The sequence below is a fragment of the Myotis daubentonii genome, chromosome 1 (assembly GCF_963259705.1).
Source record: "Myotis daubentonii chromosome 1, mMyoDau2.1, whole genome shotgun sequence".
Taxonomy (NCBI): Eukaryota; Metazoa; Chordata; class Mammalia; order Chiroptera; family Vespertilionidae; genus Myotis; species Myotis daubentonii.
The window spans coordinates 33,144,922-33,169,586 of NC_081840.1; the positions used below are offsets into that span (position 1 = coordinate 33,144,922).

The 24,665-nt window shown below is 43.8% G+C and overlaps 2 protein-coding genes across 2 annotated transcripts; both read left to right on the forward strand.

Moving 5' to 3' along the window:
• The first annotated feature begins 1,057 nt into the window (after positions 1–1,057).
• LOC132216885 (SNRPN upstream reading frame protein-like) lies at positions 1,058–1,278 on the forward strand. The gene is given in 2 exon segments (XM_059666569.1): positions 1,058–1,196; positions 1,199–1,278. Coding segments are annotated over 2 exon segments (219 nt in total).
• A 7,717-nt stretch (positions 1,279–8,995) lies between these two features.
• LOC132228364 (uncharacterized) lies at positions 8,996–24,656 on the forward strand. Its single transcript, XM_059685084.1, has 5 exons — positions 8,996–9,094; positions 9,944–10,120; positions 17,188–17,518; positions 20,185–20,293; positions 21,295–24,656. Exons 1-5 carry the CDS (start codon positions 8,996–8,998, stop codon positions 21,500–21,502), a joined length of 924 nt encoding a protein of 307 aa, XP_059541067.1. The 3' UTR covers positions 21,503–24,656.
• The last annotated feature ends 9 nt before the right edge of the window (positions 24,657–24,665 follow it).

The following is a 24,665-nucleotide window of genomic DNA, read 5'->3' on the forward strand; positions in this document are numbered from 1 at the left end:
CCCTGCTGCTAGCATACTATACAGCAATGACTTTTGCCCCAAGCCAAGTTGGAAACATTATCTCCAAAGAAATTTAGGTAGTATATGTATTGTATTCATGCAATAACAACTCAGAGTACAAGTTTGGAGCACCAGAGAGGACCCACTTTGTTGTGGTATTTGAGGACAGGCTCAACCTGAACACCTGCCCCAGCACTTTAAAGTGAATCCTATCATTCACATTCTTACCCACAAACACAAAACCTAGCTCTAAATCAGGGTCAGAATGAAGAAAACGCCATCCAATCCACCTATATCAATCAAATTTTTCTTTGATTCACAGAAAGATATGTAATAAAAACCAAACAAAACATAGATCGGGAGGAAATTCTGTAGCTCAAGTGAGAATAACCAAAACAAACATTTAAAAAACTGACACAAACAACAGAAATAAAGATGATTCATAAAACGTAAGAAACTACAAAGAATTCCCATTTGTGTCCAAAAAGAGAAAAATATTGTATCTGAGAAGAGACTACTATGAAAAAGGAGCAAAGGAATACAATGAAGAGTTCATGGAGATTAAAAATAACAAAATAAAAATAATAAAATCTAAGAAATACAAGAAAATCTCTTGGAATATAGAGCAAAAAAGACCAAAAAATGGAAAACACAAGAGGAAAATTTCAAGAGAGATAGAACCAACTAAAAGAACCTATATCTGTCCAAAAGGAGACCCAGGAATAGAGAACTGATGGAAAAAAATCATAAAAATAATAGAAGAACATCCCCCAGAGTTGACATAAGGTATAAAATTTCAGACTGAAAGAACCTGTTAAATACAAAACAAGATTAAAAAAGATTCATACCTAGACACATTGTGAAATTTCAGAACACCATCGATAAAGACAACACACTAAAAGCTTTTGGGAGGAGGGGTTCGGAGGAACAGGTTACTACAAACAAATTACAATTTTAGGGATCCATTGCCACCTGGAATGCAGGAAAGCAATGGGGTAGAGCAAAGCAGCTGTGGGAAATGTCTGGTGCTCTGGCCAGAGAAATGGCCAGTGGTGCAATGGAGCAGCCCAGGGACTTCTTACACCTGAGAAAGACTGCAGAACAGCACACCAAAGGTGGAAATCCAAGTCAAACACAGATGGACAGAAGGACAGCCTCACTGAGCAACGAAGAGTGTCAGTTGTACCCAAGGTAGTCTAGCATTTGCAAATACATGCGGGAAATTTTCAGGTGGAACTGAGACAGGCATTCTTAGCTGAGACACCAAGAGGTGGTTAAAGCAGTATTGGAACATCAAGACAAAGCAGTATTGAAACATCAACTTTTCTAAAGAGCTTTGTCTTAGTTTTCCAGGGCTGCTTTAATAATTCACCACAAACTGAATGGCTTAGTTAGTTACAGCATCATCCCAAGAGACCAAAATTGCAAGTTCAATCTTAGGTCAGGCACATACAAGAATCAATCAATGAATGCATCAACAAGTGGAACAACAAATTGATGTTTCTCTCTCCCTCTCTGTCCCTCTCTGTCCCCCTCTTCCTCTTTCTCTTTTTTAAAAATATATTTAAATCTTTATTGTCCAAAGTATTAAAGATGTCTCCCCTCCCCCCTTTTCTCCCTCCACCTGGTTCCCATCCTGCCCCAGGCCTTCACCATCCTATCTTTTGTGTACATAGGTAATATATGCATATGTTCTTTGGTTAATCTCTTCCCACCCACTCCCCTTTCCTTTGAGATTCGTTAGTCTGTTCCATGTTTCCATACCTCTGGTTCTATTTTATTCATCAGTTTATTTTGTTCATTAGATTCCTTGTTCATTTATTTTAATTTTTAGATTTAATTGTTGATAGCTATGTATTTATTGCCATTTTATTGTTCATATTTTTGAACTCCTTTAGCTTGTTCTTGTCTGTGAAGCTCTTTATCTGACTTTCAACTTTAAATGATAGCTTTGCTGGGTTCAGTAATCTTGGTTGTAGGTCCTTGCTGTTCATCACTTAGAATATTTCTTGTCACTCCCTTCTGGCCTGCAAAGTTTCCATTGGGAAATCAGCTGACAGTCATATGGGTATTCCCTTGTAGGTAACTAACTGCTTTTCTTTTGCTGCTTTTAAGATTCTCTCATTGTCTTTAACCTTTGGCATTTTAATTATGATGTGTCTTGGTGTGAGCCTCTTTGGGTTCCTCTTGTTTGGGACTCTGTGTTTCCTGGACTTGTAAGTCTATTTCTTTCACCAGGTAAGGGAAGTTTCCTGTCATTATTTCTTCAAATAGGTTTTCAATATCTTGCTCTCTCTCTTCTCCTTCTGGCACCCACCCCCATAATGCAAATATTGGTACTTTTGAAGTTGTCCCAGAGGCTCCTTACATTATCTTCATATTTTTGGATTCTTTTTGCTTTTAGCTCTTCTGATTGGGTGTTTTTTTGCTTCCTCATATTCCAAACCACTGATTTGACTCTCAGCATCCTCTACTCTACTGTTGATTCCCTGTAACTTATTCTTCATTTCAGTTATTGTATCCTTCATTCCTGACTGGTCCTTTTTCATGTCTTTGATGTTCTCACTAATTTCCTTGAAATTCCCACCAAGATCTTTGAAAGTCTCACTAAGTCTCTTGACGCTCTCATTAAGACCCTTGAGCATCCTTATAACCATTGTTTTGAACTCCGTATCTAGTAGTTTGCTTTGCTTCCACTTCATTTAGTGCTTTTTCTGGAGATTTCTTCTGTTCTTTCATTTGTGACATGTTTCATTATCTCCACATTTAGCTGATTCCCTGTGTTTTTTTTTTTAATATGAATTAGGTAGAGATGCTATGTCTCCTGGAATTGGTAGAATGGCCTTATATTGTAGGTGTCCTGTAGGGCCCAGTGGCTTAGCCTTCCCAAACACCTGAACTGTGCACTCCAGGTGCTTCCTTGTGTGGGCTTGTGTGCACTGTCTTGTAGTTGAGCCTTGATTGCTGTTGGTGTCAGTGGGAGGAATTGACTTCTAGGCCAATTGGCTGTGAAGACCAGCTGTGACTACAGTGGAAGAACTGCAGTGCAGGAAATATTCCTATAGAGCCAGACTTGGCTTTGGTGGAGTATGTCACTCATGGAAGTGTAGAGTTGTAATCTGGTGTGGTCTGAAGCTATGCACTGGCTCTGGGGCCTCCCAGGAGGTGCAAAGTCAGCCATTGCCTGTGCCCTTCGTGGGGCCACCAGTCAGGAGCTACAGAGTGATTTGCAGATGGCTGCTACTTGTGTTGGGCTTGGAAGTGCCCAGGAGAGGCCAAGCTGTGAAACAGGGCAAGATGCTGCTATTGCCGGTCCTTGGGCCTCTTGAGAGGAATGGGGCACACTGATGCCAGCTGCTGCTTGTTTTGAGAGATTTTAGGAAAGTTTGAAGCCTGAGCCAAACATGGAAAAGCCACTGCAAACAGCTTGGGTGGGGCTGCAAATTGGGCTGGGGTGGGATCTCAAGGAATCACCAGGGCGGAGCCAATAGTGTGAGTCAGGCTGATGGAAACTCAGATATGGCTGCCAGTGAGCTCTGTGATGGGGGGAGGTCTCAGCATAGGAACAATGGCCTCTGCCAGCACTTTTGTCTGGGAGAAAGCTGCCCCAGAGTTCTTGCAGCGGTGCCTGACAGTCCTGTCCCTGCCCATATATTCCTGAATCCCCACCAAGCTGCTGCCCCAGTGCTGGAGTTCGTAGGGAGCGACTCCCAGCAAATCTGTGACAGGCCCTTTAAGAGTAACTGCCTGGGACTCCAACAGTCTCTATATTGCTCAGCTACAATCCCTGCCGGATTTTATAGCCTGAAGTTATGGGGACTTCTCTTCCTGGCACTGGAATCCTGTGCTGAGGGGTCTGGTGTGGGGCTGGGACCCCTTGCTCCTCATGGGAGGCCTCTGCAACCTAGATATCCCTCCCTATTAAGAAACACACGACATGTGAGTGTGGGACCAGACTGCTCCATGCCTCCACCCTTCCTACTAGTCTCCATGTGCTTTCTTCTTTACTTCTCTGGTCGTGGGACTTCCATCCAGCCAGATTTCAGGCAGTTTTGAATGACGGTGGTTCTGTATATTAGTAGTAATTTAGATGTGGTTGTGGGAGGCAGTGAGTACCAGCATTTACCTACACCACCATTTTCGTTCTCTCCTCTCTCTTTCTAAAACAAACAAACAAACAAACAAACAAACAATAAATAAATAAATTTAAAGACAAGATGAAGCCAATAGAAAACAAATAGAAGATGGTAGACTGAAACCCAATTATATAAATAAGCTCATTAAAAGTAAGTGAATGTCAGTTTCTTGGAAAAGATTAAATTACATGTTGTTTTTTAGAGACCCATTTAAACATAAAGACACAGATAATTTGAAAACATAAGGATGGAAAAAGGCATAGCATGAAACACTAATCAAAAGAAAGCTGGTATGACTATATTTATGAGACAAAATGTACTTTCAGGCCAGAAGTGTTATTAGAGATAAAGAAGAACATTTCATAATAATAAAAGTGTTAGCTCAATAGGAAAATGCAACAATTCTAATTTTGTATGGACATAACATAAGCTTAATATATATAAAGAAAAAGTTAAGTAAAATAAAGGAAGAAATAAACAAATTCGCAGTCATAATTGGAGGTTTGAGCACACCTCTCAGTAACTAAAAACAAGAAGACCAAGTAATCAATAGAAAGATATTTAAACATTATTAAGCCACTTAACTTAATTGATATTTATAGGACACTATACCCAACAACTGCAAAATACACATTCTTTTCAAATATACACCAAATATAGACCATCTGCTGGGTCATAAAGCAAGACTCAGCAAATTTCAAAGGGCTGAAATTGTAGAGTATATTCTCTGACCATTAGAAATCAGTAGAGAAATATAAGGGGAGAATCCCAAAATGTATAAAAATTAAGGAACATACTTCTAAATGACCTGTAGGTGAAAGAGGAAATTGGAAAATATTTTGAACTGAAAAATAATGAAAATAAAACATCAAATGTGTGGGATGCAGCTGAAGCAGTGCTTAGAAGGAAATTTATGGCTTCTAATGAATACAGTAGAAAAAAGGAATTGTGGAAAATCAATACCCTAAGCTTTCATATTATGAAACTAGAAGAAGAGCAAATGAAACTCAAATTCAAATGAAGAAGCAAATAATAAAGAACACAGTATTCGATTAAATAGAAAGTGTATATACAATAGAGAAGTCATCACAGCCAAAATTTGTTCTTTAAACAGAGTAATAAAATCTAAAATCTCCTAGCAAGAATATTCAATAAAAGAGAAACAAATAACCAATATCTGGAGTTTCAAAATGTGGTGTCATTACACAATCTACAGATATGCAGAGAACACAATGAACAACCTTTTGCCAATAATTTTGACAATATAGACAAATTCTTTGAAAAATATAATTTACTAAAACTGAAACAAAGAGAAGTAAAATACCAATATTCTGACATACTTTAAGAAATGGAAGATAGCCCTGGCCGTTGTGGCTCAGTTGGTTGGAGTGTTGTCCTGTACACCAAAAGATGGTGGGTTCAATTCCTAGTCAGGGCCTAAGTTTTGAGTGTGATCCCTGAACTCAAGGCAATAGGTGAAGGTTTCTCTCTCAGGTCGATGTTTCTCTCTCTCTCTCTTTCTTCTCTATTTTTCTCTTTGGAATCATTTAAAAAAAAAAGGAAATGGAATGTATAGATACATAGTTAAATTCCTATAATAATAATCCAGGACTAAGTGCTTTTCAAGGGAAATTCTGGCAAATATTCAAGGAGAAATAATGATATTCTCTCTCAAATTCTTTCAGAGATTAGTGAAAAAGGGAACACTTACCTACTTGTTTTATGAGGTTAACATAAATCTGAGCTCAAACCGAAGTCCTTTCTGCCTATGGATGCAAAATTTCAAAATAAAACACTAGCAAATTGAATATAGAGATAAAAATACATAATAACCAAGTACGGTGTATACCAGAGATGCAAGTTTGTTTTAACATTCTAAAATAATCAATGTAATTCAGTACATGAACAGAAAAAACAGGAGAAAAACCATATAATGATCTCAATAGACACAGAAAAATGCATTTAATAAAACATAACATGCTTTCAGAAAAAAATTCTCAACAAATTTAAAATAGAAGGGAACTTTATTAATCTTACAAAAGGTATCAAAAAAAAAAAAAAAGAACAAAACCCTACAGCTGGCACATTTAATGGTGAAATACTGAATACTTTCTCCCTATGGTGCCAGTGCAACTCTGTGGAAGGAAGTTGTTTTTTTCCAACGTATAAGGGTAGAACTATTGTATATCCATATAGGAAAAAATCCTCAAAAAGTTGATTTCCTACCTTGACAACATATTAAAAAATTCATTTAAGGTTGCTCTGAAGTGTAAATGTTAAATTGAAATATTTTAATTTCTAGAAGAAAACATAGGGGAACACCTTCCTGGCCTTAGGGTAGATAAAGATTTCTTAACTAGAACAGAAAAAAATAACCATAAGAGAATAAAAACATAATTGGACTTAATTTAAATTTAAGAACTTTTATTAAAAATATGTTTGAGAGTAAACAGGTAAGTCACAGACTAGGATAATATTTTGTCTATCTATCTATGACAAAGATAGGTAAAGAATGTATAAATAACTCATGCAAATCAGATAAAATTTTAAAAAACCACACAGAAACAATTTAAAGATCGGGCAAAAGGCTTGAACAAGTATCACACAAAAGAGACTATCCAAATAGCTAATAAGCATATGGAAAGATGGTTAACATCATTATTCATCAGGAAAATAAAAATTAAAACCACAAGAAACTATCATGTATCTACCAGGAAGTCTAAAATGTAAAAGACTAAAAACACTGAGTATTGGGAAGGATGGGAAGCAGGTGGAACTCTCATACATTGCTGGTGGGAGTGTAACTTTAGAAAACTATTAAGCAGTGTCTATTAAAGCTAAACATATACCTACTCTATGACTCAGCAATTCTACTCTAGGTGTATGACCAAAAGAAATGAGTATGTATGCCCAATGAAAGACATATACAAGAATGTAATAGCAACATTATTCATTACTGTAAAAGAACTAGAAACAACTAAAATGTCCATCAAAGGAGAATGAATTACTAATCTATTGCATATTCATATAATGTAATACAAAGCAATAATAAAAAAGAATTAACTGATACACACAACAATATGAATGAATGAAGATATTAGGTTGAGCAAAGGAAGACATAAAATAGTTTGATTTCATTTATACTACATTCAAGAATAGGCAAAATGAATTAATGTTGACAGAAGTCAGAATGATTACCTTTGGGATAGGTGGGTGAAGGGGCAAGAGAGGACTTTCTGAGGAAATGAGAAGGTTTTATACTTTGATCTGGATGGTGGTTTCTCAGATGTATACATATGTAAAAATCATTGAGCTGTACACTTCAGATTTGTATGCTTTCCTAAGTCATATCTATTTTAGACATAAAGATGCTAAAATTTAATAATAAAATTAAAAATTAGCCACATTTTCCCAGTCAGACTGGCAAAGATTAAATAGTATAGATAGGCATTTAGGGAAAGAAAGTGGAATGCAAAACAGTACAAATTTTGAAGGACAATTTAGCAATATTCATCAGAATCTTAATATACCTATACTTTGACTCAGTAATTTAACTCTTAGCAACTTACCCAATTAGAATAGTCACATAAGTACTCAAAGATATATCTGTGAAGACAGTCATAGAATCATTTATAAAATAAAAAGATTGGGGGGAAAGACATGTCCATCAATAAGAGAATAGTTAGATAATTTTTTTTAATCCATGAAATATTTTATAGCTATTAAAAAGTTTGAGATACATAATATATTTTCATCTACTAGAAATGAGACTAAGAACTGGGTAAACAAAGATAGGCAAGCTCAGTCTTATGCCTCCATTCTACCACATATCTAGTCACTTATACACTCTCTATCTCTGTTTCTTTATTAGTAAAATGGAGTTATAATATTATTCCTCCTCACCCATCTCATAAGTGAGAATCAAATGTAAGAAACCCTTTGAAGCCCAAGCTGGTTTGGCTCAGTGGATAAAACATCGGCCTGTGGACTGAAAGGTTCTCGGTTCGATTCCAGTAGAAGGCACATGCCCAGGTTGCATGTTCGATCCCCAGTAGGGGATGTGCAGGGGGCAGCCAATCAATGATTCTCTCTCATCATTGATGTTTCTCTCTCTCCCTCTCCCTTCCTCACTAAGCTCAGTCCCCAACCCATTAAAAGTTTGGGACCCCTGATTCAGATGGAAATAGGCATTAAGTCAACATTTCCCCTTTCATAGGGAAAAGCCAGGGCTGAATCCTGTTAATGGTAGCAGGCCATCAGGTTTGGCTTTGATCTGTCTTGGCTTATGTAGGGAGCGGCTATAGGGTTAAGCCTTGGAGTGACCTGTTGTCAAAGCCACAAACAAGTCCCAGCTTAGAGGGCACAGCCCTCTTAGCATAACCTTATCACACTCCCTAGATTTTATCTGGGTAGCTAATGGGCTGAGGGAGATGTAGCAAGTGCTGCCAGAATAAGTGAAACTCACAAGAACATTGTAACTATGGTGACCACTACCTTGTTTACCTCTGGCTATAAAATAAAGGCTCAGCTTGCTGTCTGGATCTCCCTCTGTGGCCTCAGCCAGGCACATGAAGATCCACCTAGACTCAGCTTATTCTCTCTGTCTGTCTTTTCTACATCCTGTGCCACCCCCCGCTCAGGCTCACCAAAACCTTGGCTGTGATGGCATGGCACATTTGGCACTCAACTTGGGGCCTGAGTTCAGGGGAACTGCAGTTGTCAGGTGAAAGGACACTACAGTGAAGCATGTGCAGAAAGTAAAAAGGAAGGCAAGGAGCGAAGTTTAGTGATAACTAGGTGTAAAACATGGGAAATTCAGGATCGCAGGAAAAGAATTATACGTATCCAAGCTTAAGGCTATGCTCCAAGCATGGGGCTATTCTGTGAGGTATGAACAGCTTTTCGATTTGTTGGATTTTGTAAGTAAAATCTGCCCATGGTTTCCTGAGAAAGGAAAGGTAAATGTAGAGACATGGAAGAAGGTAGGAAAACAATTTAGAGATCGTTATATAGCTGAAGGTCCAGGGAGAATTCCTCTCTCTACTTTCAGTCTGTGGTCCCTGATTTGGGACTGCCTAGAGCCCACTCCTGAAAGGGAATGGATGAATGTGGCAGGAGAACTAAGACAGATAGTGGAAGGTTACCAGAGGCTTAATATTGTCCCAAAGGCTTGTCTCTCACCTGGAGACTACTTATTATGGAAGTATTATATTCGTGTATGTGCTGACATTGGACCAGCCTACGTTCAAGGAGCAGTATTAGCTGCCGCATTAAAGGAGGTGTTACTCACTGGTCAGCAGTAAAAGAAAGGGGGCTGCTTTAACTGTGGCAACCAAAGCCCCCTAGGCAGGGAAACTTCAAACGGGGCCAACCCTGGCCCCACCAAACAGTAGGAGCCTTATCCTTAACCCCACTGCAGCCTTTCCAGCCGGCTCAGTAAATCTTTATCATGCCACCCCGGGAAGCACAGGATTGGCAAGTTCTTCCTGGGGTGATAGATCAGGACTCAGGCAATAGTGGAAAGTGCCAATCCTACTCTTAAAATGCAATTACAAAAACAAAAAAATAGGGAGAAGAATGTTATGTGTTAAACTTTTTGAATTACAATGCAGAAGGTTGTACAGCAGCCGAAAGGCCCCGTGGAAGGATGCACAAACCAGACAAGAGTTTTACCAGATTCAGTAATGATGTGGGGAGGAGGTTGTGTTTTGTATCTTTCCAGAGGAGCGCAGTCTATTTGAGGGCCAGAGCATTATGTGCGTCACCACAATGGACCCAGAATAGCTCCTTGTCCCTTTGTTCAAAAGATTGAGAGTTGCCCCGATGACAGCAATACGGAAAAGGAAGATGACGAAGGCTACACAAGGGACCGAGGTGTCAACATGGGGTCAGCGAAGAAGTTAACAACTGAGGCCCAGCAGATGGTAGAAAAGCAAGATGTGGCTGCTTCTCCCTCAATCATGTTTCTGGCTATGCTAGCATTGGTTAGCTGCCAGTCTTCTGCAAAGTCTTGCGCAGCCAAGTCCGAGTACTCTGAGTAAATCAGCAAAAGAAACTTTCATTTAGTAGAAAATGTTACTGTAGTTTGATTTTTCACTTATTGCTGTGTTGCATTGGCATTGTTTTGTTATTCTTACTAGTTTTAAAACGTTAACACATTGGCATTGTTTTTTTAATAGCCAGAGCTTTACGTTTAAGTTTTAAAATGATAACATGTCTGTAGTTTGGGTTTTGCATTGGCATTGTTTTGTTATTGTTTTAATAGCCAGAGTTTTGTTCTTGGTGCTTAAGTTTTACTTTCATTATGGTAGCTTAAAAATAAAAAAGGGTGAGATGTAGGAAGTGGCTATAGGGTTAAGCCTGGGACTGACCTGTTGGCAAAGCCACAAACAAGTCCCAGCTTAGAGGGCACAGCCCTCTTAGAATAATTAGGCTTGACCTTATGATGCTCCCTAGATCTTATCTGGGTAGCTAATGGGCTGAGGGAGATGTAGCAAGTGCTGCCAGAACAAGTGAAACTCACAAGAACATTGTAACTATGGTGACCACTACCTTGTTTACCTCTGGCTATAAAATAAAGGCTCAGCTTGCCATCTGGATCTCTCTGTGTGGCCTCATCCAGGCACAGGAAAATCCACCTAGACCCAGCTTATTCTCTCTGTCTGTCTTTTCTACCTCATTTGCCGCCCCCACTTAGGCTCACCGAACCCTTGGCTGAGCTGGCCCGGCACAGCTTATGGTCTCCCCTCACTGCAGGAGTCAAATGGGCTGGTAAAGTAGTACAAATGGTGTCCCCATTTACTCAACCCCAACTGGAGCCAAAGAACATTCAATGAAAAGAACAATGTGATTGCCAGTTTGTAGACAAACATGAACCCAGTTTAGCTTTAAGGACTGTAGCTGTTGGAAAACACCATCTCCTGGGCAGCTGCTGTGGCTACTGTCCCCAATTAACTTACCAGAGTCTCAAAAATAGAAGGCAACCTCTGTTCTGTTATATAATAAACAGTTCTTTATTTGAAATGACAATATTTACTTCTCCTATAGTGAACTCCAGCAGCCTACAAGCAGTGGGCAAACAGTAGAAATGCCTAAAATGGAAACTTGAGAAAGCAGTTTAGCTAGTAGTTTACTCTAACTTCCTAACTTGACCAACAGGTAATTAGGAGATCCCCACCATGTTTCTCTCACATTTTATCTAGTTTATACAGGGTCATGGATTTCATGTGATTTTGTTACCACCAGGAATATCTTTCTGGTTTTGGTGAGTCTTGAAACATGCAAAACAGATGTGAAGTAGTGAGTTCTCCAATACATGTGTGTTCAAGCAGAGCTGGGGGTTGTCTCATCTGAGGGATTCTACTTAGAGTGGCAGGTTCAACTAATAACTTCTTGGCCTCTTCCAACAGCGAAGAGTCTGGTGTCTATGTTCCCATGATCTCATTTTCAAATGGCATTTTTTTTAAAAGGGAGAAAAACAGAATAAATTATGATTATGAACCTTTTTCATTATTTTTTTAAAATAATCTTTTTTCCCCCTTTTCCATTATTTAATCTCCCTCTTAAAAGCAAGGAGCTGAGACTTATGTGGTTGTGTTCTTTATTGTAAAAACCCTTTCTATACCTTTATAAGCAACAAATGCTCACTATTTGCAACATAGAAAACCACTTGTAACTTCCTCTTAGATTTTATTTTCTACTCCTTTTATCATATTGTGGCAACTCTCCAGCGCATTTCCATTTCTTGCAAATCTTGGGGGAAGGGAACTCAACTGGGTTACACTGTTCTAAAGGGGCTGTGCACATTGAGAGATGTCTAAAAACTGTTTGGTTTTTTTAAGTGGCATTCAGAAGGCAATACTGGCTCCTTGTTTTCCCTCATGCTCCTATGCACTGTTGTTTGGCCAACAAGATTTACTTACTTGTAAAAAATATATTTTTTTTATTGATTTCAGAGAGGAAGGAAGAGGGAGAGAGAGATAGAAACATCAATGATGGAAATCATTGATCGGCTGCCTCCTGCACACCCCCTACTGGAGATCCAGCATGTGCCCTGATCAGGAATCAAACCAGGACATCCTGGTTCACAGGCTTAATTTTTGTGACTGGTGCTTGGGTTTTCTTCAGAGATTTTCCTTTCTTGTTTCGTTTTCCTGGTCTGGTGTCACTTCCCTGCTAAGCCATTCAGGAGGACAAATAATTTCCTATCTAATTACTTAAGGAGGACACATAATTTCCTTCCTAATTACTAGCTAGACACACTTTAATTCCTACAAAATTCTTCAGAAACCCAGCAGCCTCCCTCCTAGTAAAAACCTAACCTAAAAGTCCTCTTTCAAAAATCATATAAAGAAAAGTAAATTCTGGTTAAGTCAACATTTGGAGTTTAAACTTTATTCCTGCTCATAGAACCTTTCTTTTTTTTATGCTTCTATCTCATGCAGAGTAAACGTTTATTCTTAAAGAATAGCCCAGTAACAGCGTGCATTAAAATCACCTGGGGTGCTTGTTAAAATGCAGATGCCCGGGTCCCACTTTAAACCTAGGGAATCACAATCTCTAGGTGTAGGGCCCAGTTAGCAGCATTTTTACAAGTGCCTAAGGTCATTTGCGTGCCCCCTAAAATTTGTGAAGCACTGCCCTCAAGATTAAACAAATCCTTAATTTTCTGGAATGTCTAGTATTTCTTCTTCTAAATAAACCAAAGAAAGAATTGTAAGCATTGACGGTACAGGCCAAATCTTGTCATAGAGTCTGTATTCTATGGTAACCCTGTTTATGAACACAGAGTAGCTTCTCTGTGGGACAGTTAAGCTGTAGTAATTACCTCAGGGTTCTGTAATCTGTATGGCTCCTCCCACATGACATTTGCACCAACTAAGACTATGGCTTATTTCCAGGATGGAAGAACTACCAGACCTTTGTAGACTGAGGCACTTTATGTTACATTTTCTTTTTCTTGGTAATTTAAAGACACTTATCACAATCTTGAACCTGAATTATAGAGTCTAAATTAAGGAGAATAACATTTTATCAGGGCTCACTGAGTCCAAATCACTTTAATCATTGATCTCTTTATGGAAAATTGCTTTTTAGGTAAATTGGAAAGGATCTTGGATAAATAGCTCTTATCTCCAAACTGCCTCTGACTTATAATTTCATGGGCAAATTATACAATCTCTTTGCCATATTTTTGTAATAGGGATAATCACTCTATAATAAGTATAATACCTCCCAAAGTTGCAAGAAGATGAATGCGATCAGGCTTGTAAAATGTTAAAGGTTCTTGAGTGAGGGATCCTATAAAACGTGTAAATTATTAGTATTCCTTTTATAGGCCTTCAATGAATTATCGGCCTGTCAATGATGAACCTGCCTCTTGAAATATTCCACCTCCTGTTTTTCAGACTTACTGGAATGACACGATCTGCTATTAAATTTTCCTGGAATATTTTGGGGAGCTTTAAAATTTAGTCAAAAAACAAAACAAAGCAACACTACCTCCCCCACCCGCCACCGCCCCCAAGCATACATGCACTCCTAAGACTAGGAGTCTGCATCTTTATCCCGACTTTGTATTGACTAAATTGATTGGACTTATTAAACCATTTGAGTCATCAAAGCCTCAAAGTATCTAAAGTCCACTAGCTTATTAGCAGTAAACTCTAATGTAGGAAAATGACTAGAAATAAATTATTTATTTGATGTCATTCTTGGTTGTGAAATCATCCTACCTATCTATAGCTCCAGTGCTATTGTGCCGACTGTTTTTTGGTTTTTTTTTACATTTTTGCTCACCCCAAATGAAGGATTTTTGAGAATCTGACTAGAAATAAAACCAACACCTATCTGCATATTACAATCATTAAGTCCTTTAGTAATGAGGAACCCCTAGCTGGCTCCAGAGGATGTTTGAAGATTGTTCCAATGTTTTCAATTTGCAGGGGAGAAGGAGTTTTTAAATATCATTGAGTTTACTGTTTGAAAATGATTATCATACACAGTTGCCATGTTTTCTAAAGTTCATTTTACAGGGACAAAACATGTAACCTTTATGTAAAAGAAGAAACAACTAAAATCTGGGATATATGGTAAAGAGGTAAAATGGGTTGACAGATGTAAAGAAAAATAAGGACGGAATGCATGTCAGGTTTGGTGAGGCTGCTCCTCTTGGACATAGATCCATATGGGGAAAAGTTTCTGGAACTGAGTAAGTGACAAGTCACTATTGAGAATTTCCTTGCAGAGTTGCATGAAAGAAAAATGTTTATATCCATCTTGACAGTGGCTAAAAAGAGGTCTAGGGATAGATAGTTCAGCAGCTTGGGTTTGGTTGACTTCATTTTTTGAACAAATTTGAGGATTAAACATTTACAAATTTTCCTAATATTTTGTGAACAAGGAAGTGAGATATTAGCACTTTCCCCCCCTATTGTTCTATCTACCATTATAGCATTGTCAGTTAGCCTTAACTTGAAGCTTTATGGAAGAATCAATGTATTTTGATTTGAGAGTTCCCTCCACGTGGTAAAAATAAAATGCGAAATTTCGGTAACTGGCATGAAAAAATTTTTAGTAGTACTCAGGAAGTTTTCAGAAAGTAGAGCTTTTCCATAATATGAAAATTTTAATGTTTTGAAGGATCAGTAAATTATGTCGTGTACAAGAGTGAAGTCTAAATTACCCACTCAGAAGGGTAACCTTATAGCCCACATGTCTGGATGCATGTGTGCAGATGGACAGATACACTTCATTTCTCCTGGGAAGCTGAGTTCTAAAAAGCGATCACTCAGAACAGGCCATTTTACGATTGCATGAAAAGAAAAGGAAAGATGACAGAGTTGCTATAAAAATGAAAGGCCTTTGGAGTATTAACAGCTGAAAACATTACAGCTTCAATGAAGATGTGAAACAAAAATCAGCTTAAAACTGCAAATTAAAAAAAAAAAAAAACTTACCCAGAAGGTTTGAAGCATATGGACACCCACCCAGTTTGCAATGAGGGCAATGGGAGCCCCAGACTTTAGCTTATTAAAGATGACCTTTCCCCTCTCTAAAATTTCAAAGCTGACGTTTCAAGTGCTGAGCAGACTGTGTGCCATATGTAACATGACCTCAGCTCCACTCTGCCGGAGCACTGATGGCATCACTAATGAGAGGTGAAAGGTCCTTTTCTTGCAGCTTTTTCAGAAACCCACCAACTCTTGCCTGTGAAGTAAGACTCCCCCCCGACACACACACACACCCCATCCCCCTTGATTTCAAGAGAACTGCATTTAATACACAGCCTCAAAACTCTTTTATTACCAGTCGACTTGCTTATAGCCACAGCCAAATGGCAGGATGTACAATCACATGCAGAAGAAAATATTTATTTTGACTCAGAAGGCAAAGGGATTAAGAGAACATTGTATTAACCTTGCCTTTCATCTATGTTTTAAAGGGAAATTCTCCAGAGGCATCCATTGAAGTTCTAATTTTTTTTTTTTTATAAAGAGAATCAAAGACTTTTAGGAAACCAGGTGTGTGTTTATCTGAGGGGAGGAGAGAAGGGGAAGAAACCGTATTAGGAGGGAAAGGCAGCTTTCATAAAGCTGCTTTAGAGACGGCAAAACGATGTATGTACGGAATCTGTTACAGGCATTCCTACCAGCCAGCTCCTCCCCACCCCCACCCCTTTCTTTTCTGCTGCTTGGAAACAAAATAGCTTTTTCTCCAAGCAGGTTGTTATCATATTCATGGCATGGTCAATTTCCGTTTGCCAAGAAAATATTTAGGCTGATCAAAGAAATTACAAAATCGGATGAATAGAAACAGACGTTCCCACAAGAGAAGCGTTTCTCAATGTGAAAAGGCAGGCGGATGGAAGCCCACCCAGTTTCTCCTAGGAAATAGCTCTCTTGCCAGAGGCGGAACTGCAGGGCCACCTGGATTCTGCTGAAAGGGCGAGGGAAGAGTCACGACTCTCCAGGAAATTCCCATGGAGACTGGGGCTTGAGACTCTCAGGTGGCCGACCTGGGAGGAGGTGGCCGGGCCCAGTATCTATTTACAAATCAGGAGGGCCTTTACCTACGCGCGTTAATACAGAGGGACCTTTCACGACAGACGATGAGTGAGTTTGGGCTCCTTTTGTTTTGCTTTGCCTGGTTTATTATAAGCATGGAAAGACAAGAACACATTATCCTTTGTAGATGACAGAGTAGTATGTGCTTTTGGAATGGAGGCATAGCAGTTTCTCCGGAATTAATATACGTCCAGTTTTTAGATTCGTTTGTTTGGATGGGGAATAGTGGATAGTCTTCGGGACCCTCTGGTCTCCGAGTGTCCGCTCCGGCCAGTTGGTGACAGTAAATAAGAAGGTTTTCTATCCTTTTGTTGTTCCTGGGCAAAGTGCCGCCAAACCAGGTGAGGCCACCTGCTTCGGTGCTTGGATGTGAAAACAAAACAAAACAAATCAAAACAACCCTGGCTGGCGTCGCAGTTTCCTTCCGCAGGAAACTGAAAAAGAGGGCTTCGCTCCCGGAAAGGGTGTTGGGATTCCAACTCCCCTCCCGCTCGCCTCGGGCAAAGGGGGAGCACCTCGATCGCCCGGGGTGCGCCGCCAACCTTCCCGCCGTGCCCCCAGTTCTCCGAGGGAGAAAGCGACGGAGGGATGGCCCTGAAGAGAGGCGACTATGGGGAGAGAGAAAGGGGCTAAAGCAGGTTCCCTTCGTGCGAGACCCACGGGGCTACGCGGTGCCGGCCAGGCCGCGGCGGGGCAAGCGCTTCCCAGGCTGTGGGCTGAGGATCCGCGGGCCGTCCTAGTCCCGAGCCGCCGCGCGCCCTTCACTCGGGCGGCTCTACCGGGCAGATTTTCTCTTCTTTTTGTTTTGTTTTGTTTCAGTTCCAGTCGATCAGAATCCTTGGCCAGGGGGACAGCGCCCTCTCTCCTCCAGACTCTCCTGCCGCGGGCTTGCGTCTCCCCGCCCGGCTCCGCTGACCTCTCAGAGCCGCGTTCTCGCCCCCGCCCTCCCCCGCCCTGTCCCCTCCTTCCTCGCGCCCCAATAACAGCCCCGGGGAACAGGCCGAGAGGGCGGCGGGGTCCGAAGCCTGCTCAAGTCCGGATCCCTGGGCCGGGCCGGCCTGGCCGCGGACCGCTGGCTGCAGGGTTGGGCGGAGCCGTCCGCGGCGCAGACGCGGCACCGGAGAGCTCCAGAGCGGCCCCCAGGAGGGGTTCCTGGTGCGGCGACCCGGCGTGGGGTGAGGCCTGGCTGCCCCGGGCTGGGCACAGCCCGCTGGGGGCGGGGCCGCGAGCTCACCCCGGCTCTGGCGCGGGGACTTGGCCTCGCGCGCGCACCTGGCACAGCGACGTACCCGGGACCACAGGATGGACCTGCGAAAGGTGGTCCCGGGCTTGCATGCGGGCTGATAGGTGGGGGTGGCGGGTGGACTGCAGGAGAGGCCAGGACAACTCGTCAGGCCTTGCGCAGCCCCCAAAGCGCCCCTCGCGCTCCGGCTGCCGGGAAGCCTCACCAGGAGGGCTGCGCCCGGTACCGCGGCGGCACTGGGAACGCTGGTACGGAGCCCAGCTCAGGCGGGTGGGCCAGGCGTGCGGAGAGGCATGGGTGAGTGGGCACCTTCCCAGCACTGTCCACCCGGGGTGTCTTTCCCCACAGCTCAGAGGACTGGTGCTTCAGACAAATGCCGCGTGGCCCAGTCGGACGCAGAGGCAGCCCAGCTTCTGTCCGCGAAAAACCTGGATCCTTTAGGACCCAAACAATGTACTCGAATGGGAATGAAAACACATTCCCCATAGCGTGGGTTTGCCTGGACATCGGTGCAGGCCTGAAGTGTTCCCACCCACCCCTACCCCCAACCCCAACCCCAACCCCTCCCGGCTGCCTCGGAGCCACAGGGGGAGTTCGCCTCCAGCTGACCCGGCTGCGGAGCCCAGGCGGCTCCCAGAAACTCACTAATTGAGTCACAAACCAGCCGCCGCCCCTAACAAAGCGATCCATCTCGTCAGCTCCTCGCCCAATTTGTCTGAAGCACTTTCTTCCGCAATTCAGAAGCATTATCTTGTTTTTAAAAGTATCGCGGCAGAAACGTGGCAATTATCCTGGGCTCGGGTTACGCTAAATGGCGTTAGCCTGAGACATGCAACAATACAAATGCGGCGAACGTGCCGATCGCCTCGCTGCGGGGCCTGCGCCGCGGGTAGGAAGTAAGCGAGAAGATTGCGGCCGGCGGGGTGAGGGAGGGGCGGCGCACGTCCCCACTCCCAGTCCCCTCTCCCGAAGGCAGTAGCAGAAGGGAGCGTCGGGCCTTTGTCCCTAAAGGTCGGGAAAGAAGTGGTCACATCCAGAAACGACCCGGCCACGCTTGTGGCCCCGGCGTTGGGTCAGGAGCTAGTTGGGAGCATCAAGCCCTGCGGGGTAATTCGGTGACAGCTACACTGCAGCTGCGGAGGGTGGGTGGTACGGGGAGAAACGAACCCAAAAGAGGAGCCGGCTCGGAGGAATGGGGAGAGGCCTAGCTAGGTCTGGGAGCCCGGACGGACGCCTCGGGGTTGGAACCCGAGAGAACTGGGGAGGCCGAGAGACCACGAGGCATCTCTGCGCCAGGGGGGAAAGTGCGCTAAGAATCTGCGTCTGCGTCTGCTTGCCTGGGATGGGGCCTGGAAAATGGGGAGAAAAGGAGAGAGAGAGAGAGAGAGAGAGAGAGAGAGAGAGAGAGAGAGAGAGAGAGAGAGAGAGAGAGAGAGAGAGAGAGAGAGAGAGAGAGAGAGAGGAGAGAGAGATGCGGAAGACGGTCGGGTGCGGGTGCTGGCCGCGTGGACGCCTTGCTCTCCCCAGCCGCCCAGCCCGCAGCAGTAGCCAAGCTGTGCATGTGTCTCTTTCTCCTTCTGCTCGAACCAGCCCCCACATCTTGAAGTAATCAGCAGCAGAGAAGGGACTCGTCCCCCTGGCATCTCAGGTTAAAGAAGGAGGTCCAGGAAAATGTGGTAGAGCCATTACAAGAAACCCGAGCCGCAGTCATCAGGGACTCCAATTGCCATCGCATTAGGATTGATTAGAGACCAGCAGTACCGTAATGACCCGGAAAGAGGGGCAGCCGGGGATTATTAATATCAGAATGTGGCGCGGTGGGGGCGTGAGGGAGGGAAGGAGGGAGGGAAGAGCAAAGTGGGGAGGGAGACGTTTTAAGTTACTAGGATTTATATGTTAAGTGCAGGCTTACCTGAAGAAACCGGATAGTCAGTGAATCACGAAAGCAATAAATCTAATTGCATCTAAAATTTCATGAAGCCTGATTTTTTGGGGAAGGGGGCGGGCAGGAAAACCATCGTGAAAACTAGGTTAACATCTTAGTTTTTATAAACACGCAGTTATATAAACTTATTGCAAAAACCCAAGGGAAGGGATGGGGAGGTTTTTGGATCTTTCCTTACCAACAGGCCTCTGAAAAAAAGATTCTGGGAGTGCATTTTTGGGTCACTTTGGGTCTTCCCTGCAGGGCTATGGGGCAATGGAATGGGCATTTTTGCAGAGTCTGCAAAGGAGTAATAAACCAAATTTTAATTGAAACAGTGATACCTGAGTACTGGTTTTTGGTTTTTGTTTTGTTTGAGAAACCAACGATCAGGATCCCTAAGAGATGTAGAGAAGAGAGTGGTTTGTCTCCTTCCTCGGACTATGAGCCAAAACAATCAGCCCCTGATGGTCTGGGCTGCGACGCAGCTCACTGGATAATTAACTCCATCTTTCCAGTCCACCCTAACTGTTTATTTAGTGTCACCCTGCATTACTGTCACTAGCACTTTCCTCTGAACAGGAGGCGCTGCAGGCTCCCACCTCCCAAAAGGAAATTCTTCTTAGCTTAGACAGATGCGGTATTCAGGATGTATATTAGTTGAGGAAAAAAAAAAAAACTGCTTGGAAACTCAATGGAAGATAAGAGTACCTTTCTGTAAACTTGCCCTAAGGCAATACTAATAAAGGGAAAGGGTCAAGAGTGTCTTAAATTCTTAAAAAATGGATTCTTATAACACTGCCCTTCGCTTTCCAGAAAGGTGTTTGGCATCTGAGATTGACTGGCATCTTCAGGCTCAAATCTGGCAGGTTGGCGAGTCCCTGGGCCTGAGGCACCTCAGAGCATGGCCGCAGTGTCCCCCCAGGTGGCCAACCCATTTCCTTCCGCTCTACCACCGGCACCCCCACCTTTTGACGATGCCACCATTCAGAGTGGCCGGGTCCCTGGACTGAGCCCACACCCCAGCCCAGACTTCAAAGACACCTTGATGCAGGACATCAGCATGATGTCTGTGCAACCTCACAGTGCCTGGTCCCGGGCTGAAAGAAACCGAGCAGGGCCCAGAGCCACGCGGAAAGGAGGAGAACAAACGCAGAGAGAGAAAGAAAGAGAAACAGGGAGAGGAGAGGGACTGTGTGAGTGGTGTGAGTGTGTGTGTGTGTGTGTGTGTGTGTGTGTGTGTGAGAGAGAGAGAGAGAGAGAGAGAGAGAGAGAGAGAGAGAGAAGAGAGAGAGGAGAAATGGAGAGAAGAGAAATTGAAAGAGAATAAAAAATGAGAAAGGTTCACACACAATGAGCGAGCTTCCTCTTCTAGATGGGAAAGAGAGAATTAGGTGATAGACAGACAGACAGAGCAGACGTGGGAGGGGATAACTCCTCCAAAAACACCCCCCTCCCAGCTCTGTTCCCCCACAGTCGAAGTTCTCTCCGGCGTGTGTCTCTGCCTGTCTTTCTCTCTCTCCTTTCCCGACCCCGGTACAATGTGGAGACTATTTTCACGGGCCGCACTGGACGGCAGGGTTTTTAGCAGCTAGCGGGGCTCGCAGCTCTGTTTGTCCAGGTGTGGGCGGGGAGCAGCAGTCCCGCGTCTGGGGCTGGCGCTGAGTTTTCGCACCACGGAAGCTGGAGGCTCTGCTCCCGCGCTTCCCGCTTCCAGGAGAAAACTCCCTTCCTCCCTCCCTCCATGCATAAATATATTAGGGAACAGACAAATCTTCATTGTTCAGAAATAAGCTGAGGAGGCCGCCGGCTCCCCTCGGCCGGCCCAGCGCGGCTGGAAGACAGGGAGGGAGGCGGGGACCGTGCGGACCCGGTGTCACGTTGCAGATTCCCACTAAAGATAAGGAAACGTGATCTATTTTTCAGAACAGCCAGTGGATGGGAAAGAACCTTGACAACACAAAACTCATTTACTAATGGACTGGTTTTGGGTTTCTCCTCTCCGCGTGCGCAAATCGCCCTGCCCGAGCTCTCGGCCTATTCAGACCTCGCCGGGAGCCGCCTGCCCCAGGAGGCAGGTGGGCGGCTGCGCCGGCGCCGGGCCCGTCGTTGGAGCCCGAAGTCCCAGGGGTAGACCGTACCCGGAGTTTCCGAACAGGCAGCGGAAAAAGATGAATGTTGTCACTTCAACCAGGATTTGATGAGTCTTCTTCGACGACGCTAATTTGTTCAAGAAAACACCTCCCCACGTCCTTCCCTTCCAAATATCTGTAGATAGAGTAGGATCCCCGCTGTTCTGATGGCGAAGGAATTCCAAGAAAGCGTCTCTCTCCAAGCCAGAAGGGAAACAAGTGTGTCCCAGCCAGAGGTTTCTGAACCAAGGCCTCGTGTCACCACAGCCAGAAACTCCAGCAGCATGTAGTGCCTCCGCTTTGGCCTTTCCCTAGAGCAGCTGTGCGCACCGACCGTTACCTGCAGCGTGAAGGCATCTAAGAGCTGAAACCTGGAGTCAGGCACCCCTCTCCAGCGCCTTCCCCTTGGGAGCCACGATGCGACTAGGGCAGCAGCTAGAATTGCTCGTTCCCTTTAAATCTCCGACGCATCTCTGTTTTTCCTGTGATTTGCATTGACAGCAACGGTTTTAAGTTACTAGAACAACTCAAACCTTTCTGTGTGCGATTTAAAATGGATCATTTGGTTTATGTGGTTTGTAAATTCATGTCATTTTACCTCTTTTAGTGGTTTTCAGTGAAAGGTTCCATTTTGGGAAACCTTATATATCCGAGCCAATAATTAACATTTATAACAATTGGTTCCCCTAACCAAGGGATCGAAATAGCAGGTAGGTTCCTTAGTACAAAGCGAATAGCACTTTTCCTTTCTTTCTAGTTATGCGATCTATTGGATTAAACGCAAGGAGAAAGGCTGGCCCGCCGGCTGGCCTCTGAGATTGACCACCACTTCTCATCAAGCCTGGTGCCCGCTGCAATCAGGGCATCCACACTGTCATCCTCCCAGTTGTCGCCAAAGTCTAGTGCGTCCTGACTCCTTTTGAAGAGAGATGAAAAGAAGTGGGCAGGGAGGTCTGGAGGAAGCTGGGGAGGGAGGGGAGTGGTCATATTGATGTCTAATTGCCATCTCTCTGCCCCCTGTCATCCCCTGTAAATTTATAGCTGCCTTATTTGTCCAAGCTATGCCTCATTTCCTTATACAAAATTGTTAATTATAAAGTACACCCCATACTCACCCTTTGTCTTTTAAGAGACACCCCCCCCCCCCCGCACTCCTTCCCTCCCTCCCCGCCCCACTCGCATTGTAATTCCGCACACTTGCTCCAGACTTTGGGGTATTTAACTGAGTTGTAGAGCCGAGTTTAAACCTCCGTTCCGGTCCTCTCACAGCTGCCATGTCAATAAGAACTGTTCCAAGCAGAGACATTCCTTCTGGCAGGACACTGCAGCTCCTTAAGACTTCATCTGAAACACCAGGAGTACTAAAATAAGACTGTGAGGGAAAATTACCAGACACATGGGCTTGGGTTAGCCATGCCAGGCTTCCAGTTTAGAAAGTAAGTCATTGGGTACACCATACGGCAGGGGCTCTTTTGAAATAATATGCACCCATTAAATGCACTTAAAAATAATTCTAAAGGTAACGAAATATCAGCATCTGTTTCCAAGGTCTAATTGCCTGCGATCCTGCAGAGTTTCAAGGATGCAAAAAGCATTGTGTGGGGAGTTCAGCGGAGAAGTAGCTTCTCTCTTTTTGGAATCTCTGGAGAGGCAGCCAAGGAGGTGGAAACCCTTCATGAGTTTAAAATGTACATTACAGGGTACCCTGGACTGGGTGCATTATTTTATAATCATAAATAATACAAGGGGAAACCCACACAACGCTTCTCCGCCTCCCACTTATGTGTCAATATGCAAAGGGTTCTGTAGAGCAGGGCTTTGGCTGGTAGAATCAAAACATTTAAAGAAGGCTAGCAAGTTTAAAGAGCCTCGAGCCAGTTCTTTGCATTCACCGAGAGGGTGCATTTAAATCAAAAGCATTTTTGAAGTGTACTTACAATTCTGTTTTGAACTTATCTAATCAGAGATAAGTATAGTCATAAAGTCACTCTCTTTCCACCATTTGGCTCCCCTTATCTCTGAAGCATTGTTCTTATCTTCTGCCAGTCTCAGCTACTGACAATAGATTATCTTTGTTTAGAGACGCTAATTGTTTTCAAAATCTTTTTAGTAATTGCTTTGGAACAAGGTGTGCAAATGAGGCTTAAGATAATTACAGCTTCATTTGTTTGTGCAGTTTTACTAAGCATTCTCCACACATACACAAAATAACAGATGATGGGACTGAAATTGCAGGACATCTCTCATTCCCTGGCAGTAAAATGGGCCAGCATTGCAATCTACACACACACACACCCCTCTTTATTCAATCTTCTAGGAGCTGCTATCCTCCTTGCTTTGAGGGAAGTGTCTCTCAGTGCAGGGTAAGGATTATGTTACAATCGGACGGCTATTGGAGCCGGACCAGTTTTATTTAATTTACACCCCATCCAGCGGCTTTCATACGAGGTTCTCCAAGCATTTTTGCTAACAGCAAGTAAAGCTTCTGGGAATTCCGCAGTAGCAGAGGTGGCCTTGGGAAACGCAGCTGCGCGGATGGGGAAACGGAGTCCAGAAGCTTGAAGGCTTAAACCATAGAACATCAATCAAATCACAAATGAACCCTCTGAATCTTTCTCTGCTCTGCAACTATGCTCTGAACAGCTCTTCGCGCAGCCCCAAATAGTCTCGGGCTTCTGACAACGAGGGAAGCGCTATTCTGCAGGGAGTACACTTGCGCTTTGGAGGGTGGTGGGGGCGAGGGGCGGAGAAGGGAGGAGGAAATTAGGTTTGGCTTCTGGAGCTGAAGCCAGCCCGGAGAGAAGCCACTCTTCAGCGGCTGCAGCCCAGAGCTCTAGGCTGCTCTTGTATTATTTACCTCGTTCCATAAGCTATTCATCAATGCATTATTTATTCATTCCAACATTAAGGTAATTAAATATGAGCTCACCGGGAAAGGGCACGTCTGCAAGGGACAGGGGTATGGAGGGAGAGGAGGAGAATTAGAAGGTCTGGAGTCATTGATTTGCGCAGAGATGTGCGCCGCTGCCCTTAGGTGACACTGCAGAGGGGGCTCACATTGCAGGGTCCTGACGCGATCACCCACCCCACCTCCCTCCCGCTCCCCGGCAGCACGGCTCCCTCCTCCCCCCGCCCTCCACCTCGCTTCCCACCTCTCCGGGTCCT